The sequence below is a fragment of the Macrobrachium rosenbergii genome, chromosome 9 (assembly GCF_040412425.1).
Source record: "Macrobrachium rosenbergii isolate ZJJX-2024 chromosome 9, ASM4041242v1, whole genome shotgun sequence".
NCBI lineage: Eukaryota > Metazoa > Arthropoda > Malacostraca > Decapoda > Palaemonidae > Macrobrachium > Macrobrachium rosenbergii.
The window spans coordinates 30,895,659-30,902,312 of NC_089749.1; the positions used below are offsets into that span (position 1 = coordinate 30,895,659).

The 6,654-nt window shown below is 41.0% G+C and overlaps 1 protein-coding gene across 1 annotated transcript; it reads left to right on the forward strand.

Annotated features, from left to right (window-relative positions):
- The first annotated feature begins 1,017 nt into the window (after nucleotides 1-1,017).
- Nucleotides 1,018-1,392, forward strand: LOC136841926 (uncharacterized). The gene has a single exon (XM_067109343.1). It carries the CDS (start codon nucleotides 1,018-1,020, stop codon nucleotides 1,390-1,392), a length of 375 nt encoding a protein of 124 aa, XP_066965444.1.
- Nucleotides 1,393-6,654: the final 5,262 nt, after the last annotated feature.

The window sequence follows — 6,654 nt, forward strand, 5'->3', positions numbered from 1 at the left end:
AGGTGGAATTCTGCAGAGGTGTGGAAGAGCTTGGGAGAAGAAGGAATAAACATGCTGTGGAACCTAGCAAAGGAAATATACAATCAGGAAAAGATACCAAAAGAATGGAGAGAAAGCTTTATTGTGCCCATCTATAAAGAGAAAGGTGACATCCAGGATTGTGCAGACTACAGAGGAATAAAGTTAATGTCTCACACCATGAAAATCTGGGAAAGAATACAGGATCAAAGAATTAAAGAAGAAACATCTGTAGGTGAAGAACAGTTTGGTTTCATGCCGGGAAGAGGAACGACAGATGCAGTTTGGCCTCCAACAGACAGATGATGGATAAAAACCGGGAAAAACAGAAATGACTGCACGTAGTATTTATAGATCTGGAAAAGACACACGGTAGAGTACCACGCAAAGAGGTTTGGAGGTGTATGCAAGCAAAGGAAACACCGGAGAAGTATGTGAGGTTGGTCCAAGATATGTACGAAGGAGCAAAAACGCAGGTTAGAAGCACTGTTGGTTTAAATTAATGGATACCAGTAAGAGTTGGTTTGCATCAGGGATTTGCTTCAAGTCCATATCTTTTTGACCTGATAATGGATGTGCTACCTCAAGGAATAAGAGATCAATCCACATGGTGCTTGTTGTTTGCTGATGACATTGTGTTATGCAGCACCAACAGAGGGGTAGTGGAGTCAAAACTAGAGCAATGGAGGAAGGTACTGGAAGACAGAGGTTTAAAGATTAGTAGGAAGAAGACTGAATACCTAAGTTTTATTGAAGATCAAGACTCTGAGATTAGTATGGAAAGGACAAGGTTGAACTAAGTAGAAAAATTTAAGTATCTTGGTTCAGTTGTGGCTGATGATGGAAATTTGGGTGCAGAAATAACACACAGTGCAGGCTGGATGGTAAAAATTGGAGAAAAATGTCAGGTGTCTTGTGTGACAGCAAAATCAATATAAAGATTAAAGGAAGAGTGTATAAGACAGTAGTGAGACCAGCTTTGATGCATGGAGCAGAAACATGGCCGGTAAAGAGAGTGCAAGAGAAGAAATTGGATGTGGTAGAGATGAAAATGCTCAGGTGGACGTGTGGGGTAACAAAACGGACAGGATAAAAAGTGAAAGAATAAGAGGAACTACTAATGTCGTAGAACTATCAAAGAAGGCACAGGAAAGAAGACTGCAGTGGTATGGCCATGTGATGAGAAGGGATGAGACATATGTAGGGAGGAGAGTGATGGAGATGGAGTTGCCTGGTAGGAGAGCAAGAGGAACGCCAAAGCGAAGGTGTATGGATGTAGTTAGAGAAGATCTGAGAGACAAACAATTGTCAGAGGACGATGTGTTTGACCGAACCAAGTGGAGGAAAGCTGTCAGAAACATCGACCCCACATAGAAGTCGGAAAAGATGCAGAGAAAGAAGAAGAATTATTACCATCATCTTCGTCATCATGTCTTTCAGTGACATGTGACAATAAGAGCGAAATGCATGTCTTTCCTGTGCTTTCACTTCCACAAATCGCTAATTATCTCGAGCCTCACGTCTCGTAGTTCTCATCCAAGGAAACCTGGGTTAACTCCTCTGGTACTAACAGGGGCCCAGTTGGCGTTATTACGTTCGGTTCTCTCCGAGAAGGTGCAAAAGACATGTCCAAGCCATCTCCATATCTTTTTCTTAATTATCTCCCTACATATTGAACTTCCGTGAGTTCCTCTTGTCTTATCTTTTGGTATTCTAATAATAATAATTTTTATGACAATGATAGTGATAATAATCTCTGGGAAAAATCACGGAACTGGAAAAAGCATAAGTGATAATAAGAGAGAGAAATAAATCAGTAATAATTGCATAACAGGATCTTTAACAAGATAATGATATTCCAACTGCCGTCGAGGAAAATAATTATTCCATTACTATATACAGTATATGGAAATAATAATAATAATAATAATAATAATAATAATAATAATAATAATAATAATAATAATAATAATAATAATAATAATAATAATGACGACATGAAAATACGGCATTTAAACAAAGATTCTCCCAAAATACATAATTGTATTTCTTTAAAGAATTAAAAATGAAGTTTGCTACGTTTTCGCTTTGCTTGAGACAGCATGAACCGTCATCAGAGGAAGCAGACCTTTCTGCAATCTACTAAAGTAGAATTGCCGATCAGTTTCTATTTACCTGACACATTACAGAGGGATGGAAATCGATTTCACTATACTGATTTCACTATACTGAGTGAAGTGCAAATTTATTCTCAGAACACTTGTTGCTTGTTTATGTCACGGAGGTTTGATTAAGTAAATCAGTCTTATGTCTTAAGCTGCTCGCCGAGTGTATAAAAAGTGTGAGCCCAGACTCATGAGTATGTGTAGGCATGAACAGTGAATTGCAAGAGAAATCTCTGGGATTTTCCCTTCGTGCAGCGCTGTCCTTTTTCTTCTGTGGCTCTTCCCCTCGAACCCACTTCTATCTATCGAGCAGCCTCTGCTCTCCTCCTCCTCATCCTGTGGAAGTCCCTGGTGCCAGTGATGGCCGAGCAAAGGGAATCGGATCATAATGCCGTCAATTAGAGTAAGAGGCGTCGTAGAATTTTCCTCTGGCAGAACTACGACGGCGTGACTACTACTGCCGCCACCGCACGCTACCAGCTCATCCATCGCCGCTATTCCAGGCTCCAGACAGACCAGCGTCCAGCGTGACAGTCCTGGATTGCCTGGAAGATGGATTGTGCTCGCACCCGACCGGCTTCCTTGCCTTTTATCCAGCTATCCAAACCTTTTATTAACGAATTAAGGCGCTATTCCCACCATTATTTTCTTATAAGCGCACCAATCATCTCCTCCCGACTAGAAAGTTATAAATGCCGCAGAGGGAAGGCAAGCCATTGTGACCTTTCGGCCGGGCGGCCGTAAGTGTGATTTTGAAGTAAAAATCGTCGGGGTTGGTAGTGTCCATTACGTTCTCGGGACATTAAGTGTGGAAAGAGGATAGCCGGGTTGTAAACAGATCCCCGAGGACTGTTCAGATGCTTGGCCCGGCTTTCCACAGGTTTTCGTTGTAGTCTTTTTCAATGGTTACAGCGGAATATATCTTCCATTTTAGAGGCGCCTTGGACGATTTTCACTGACTGTCGACTTCTTCTCGCTGCCTCCTTTAGGAAGGCACGGCGAAAACGATCTCTCCCACAGGACGCGGCCCATAATTAAATCACGTTCGAGCTAAAAGCTTCGTCCAGTTGCACTAAATTGCCATACCTAACATTTTCCCCGTAGCGGTCAGATCGGCGAATTATCTCCTAATTGCTGAAGTTTGGAATGGGCCGCTGGAAGCGAGGAAACGGCTATGGCCGCCTGGAACGGCAGTCATTATTCATGGCCGCGCTCTAATTGACACTTCTTTTAGGATTCTAGGACCAGATTACTCGCTGGAAGTAAATGGGCTCTTGCAGAGTAATTTCCCTTTCAGAAGGCCTGGAAAGGGAGACTCGATAAGAGAGAGAGAGAGAGAGAGAGAGAGAGAGAGAGAGAGAGAGAGAGAGAGAGAGAGAGAGAGAGAGAGAGAAGGGTATGAATGTTTGTAATATTAAATTTCTGAGTTTTCTTGGGATGGCTTTACTGAATTTTCCAATTTTTGTTTTACATAATTATTCTTTTCCAAGTAGTTAAAAGTCTAGATTTCATTAGATAAGCAAGTAATTAAGACACGATTAGTTTCATTGATACGACCGCCTTTTTTTTTTTTAATTCACTTTCACATCATAATCCCATTGAATTTTATGATATTAATAAACGCTGTAGAGGATTTGGACATCAGAGGGTAAAGGGACGATTGTGATCTAGGAAAATAGATAACTCCTTTGACAGGTTATTCATTCATAGCCGTGAATGAAACTGACGGCAAGAGGTCAGATTGATTTTGATTTTAATGTGTAGACAGATGATTCCATTGATAAAATATTGCACATTATACAGGATTATAGACGTTCTCGTAACCTGGCATAAAACCGATAGTGAGAGGTCAGATAAATTTCAACGAATTTTATCTCCAAAATTTGTGAATTGAGTGGATTTAAGTGACGGCCGTTGGAGATGGACGAAGGAAAAGGTAGGCGTTAGTGTTTGAACCTCCCTCGCTCCCTCCCTCCCTCTCTCCCTCCCTCCCTTCCCCCCACCGCTCCCCAGCTCCTTCGATTTCCCTCTCCACCCTTTTCCCCTTTCCGGTCCTCATCCATAAACTTGAGAAGAATTAAATTCTGAGGAGGAAAAGAAAACGCCATTATTCCAGAGGATGTGTAATCTTATTCTTCTCTTTACCTCTAATCACCTACTTAATTCTCGTAGTTAAGGAATACGTCCCAAGGGAAGGGACATTATCGCCTCTATGCGCGGACGCTGCAGGGCCCACAATCGCCTCGATGCTGATTGAGCGGCCAGGTTTTAAAATGTGTTCCCCGGTATTCCCTTTCGTTTCAGGGCTTGCCGCTCCCCAAATTGATATGTAATAACAGGCTGGATTTAAATCCGATTTCTCGAGAGGTGATTTTTTAATGGGAGGCTGGGGAGAGAGAGAGAGAGAGAGAGAGAGAGAGAGAGAGAGAGAGAGAGAGAGAGCAACTGGCGTTAGGGTGTTCAACAGCATTAAGGCGTTAATGCAATGAATACAAGAGACGAACTGCTTCTGCACTTAGCAGTCTCCGGGCCGTTCCTTCCCCTTTCTCGCCTAAAAGGTTCATGGCCCCTTAGCCCATTTCGGAAGGAGCCGTCCTCTGTCCAGAAAAGGAAGTAGGGAAAAATAAAGTGCAGATAGATGAATCGGAAAACAAGGGTTCAGGGCATGAAATGTCTTGTTTACGACAGAATAATTTTCATGGCTTTTTAGAAATACATTGATTCAACATCGAGTGATACTATTTCCAGTAAAAGAGAATTTCTAGCGATTTTTTTATTCATTTTATCTCTTTTTAATTACTCTTTACTGTTTAATAAGTGTATATACGCTCTGCTGTGTGTGTATAGTATTTATCTCCCTTACTCATATTACATTCTTAACTTTTATTTTTAAAAGTTAACAATTAAGAAAGACGCAGATTTTGTAACAAAGGCAGTTCTGTATTTATTTATTTTGTTTTCAGGCGTCCTTTTAATACAATAATAAATGCCAAATACCTCACTAGGCTAGTCAAAATGATACCAAATAATATATAGTTTTGGTTATTAAATTGTACAGAATCTAAATAATCCAGATTTTGGCATTGTTCCTCATATTAAGGATTCCTGAAGACCAACTTCAGACTCACTTTAAATTTTCCTTATAATTGCCTCTGATCATTGCCAGTCTTTACACTGTGATCTGGCTTTCTGTTGCTTTTAACCCTATTGATGCCTGAGGATGGCTTGTCTGGTTATCCACGAGGGAAAAGTTTATGGGGTTTTCACACGATTCATATGCTGGATATTTACGCTGTTCTGAATTCTCTCTCTCTCTCTCTCTCTCTCTCTCTCTCTCTCTCTCTCTCTCTCTCTCTCTCTCTCTCAGACCATAGAATGAAAATAAAGTCCACGATTTTACAGAATTCTACCAGATTTACTTTTCTAATTTTTGTGGTTGTGGGAGTTTTTTTTTTTTCAGTTACTGACACTTTTCTCTGTACCTAATTACTTGCATTCTCTCTCTCTCTCTCTCTCTCTCTCTCTCTCTCTCTCTCTCTCTCTCTCTCTCTCTCTCTCTCTCTCTCATCACCGATGTGGCTTGTAATAGAGCAAGCGTTCGAAGAAAGAGTCTTAATGCCTCCCTGAAGATCGATGTAAGCGTTGGCAAATGGGAGTCCAACCATAAATAGCGAGAATTATGCAGCTTAATTGCTCCGGCCTGTTTGGGGGTCCTACTTGCGCCTACAAACAGATGAATCTAATGGATAGTTACGGCTCGAAAGACTCATAAGATGACTGCACTTTTAGTTTTCCACATTTCGGTGCTACGCTTTATTTATTTCAGAGCTCTTAGTACTTTAATATGCGAACATACACTTGCCAAGACACATAAACACAAACAATACACACACACACACACACCTACACACACACACACACACACACACACACACACACACACACACACACACACACACACACTCACACTTGAGGACCCCAGGGGATTTACAGGTCCTGGGTAAATTCTCATCCCCAATTCATACTGTCCATCACAAAGCCGCGCCGAACTAAGGCCCATACGTACCTGGGAGCGATGTAGTTTTTTGGGTAAAAAATATTTATCCTAAAAGCGTTTCTATGACGCTGTATTAACCCTTATTTTATACTTTGGAGAGGCAGAGTAACTACATGTATGTATATATGTATGTGTGTGTGTATTTAATCGCATAGAAAAGAGTATCCTTGTGTTGGAAAACAGGAAACAGCAGCTCGGTTCATATATTATGAAGAATATTCCAAAATCCTGAAGTACTATATTTACTTTGCAAGCACTATATATTTGGCGCCAAGAGCATTGGTTATGAAGGCTTAAAGCGGTGTCTTCCACGAGTGGGAAACTGTTATTTAACATCGAAGTCGTATACAACTCTGTTGCATGATTACAGTCCCACTCTCAAGTAATTTTGAGAGCTATTAAAGAGGTTTTGTA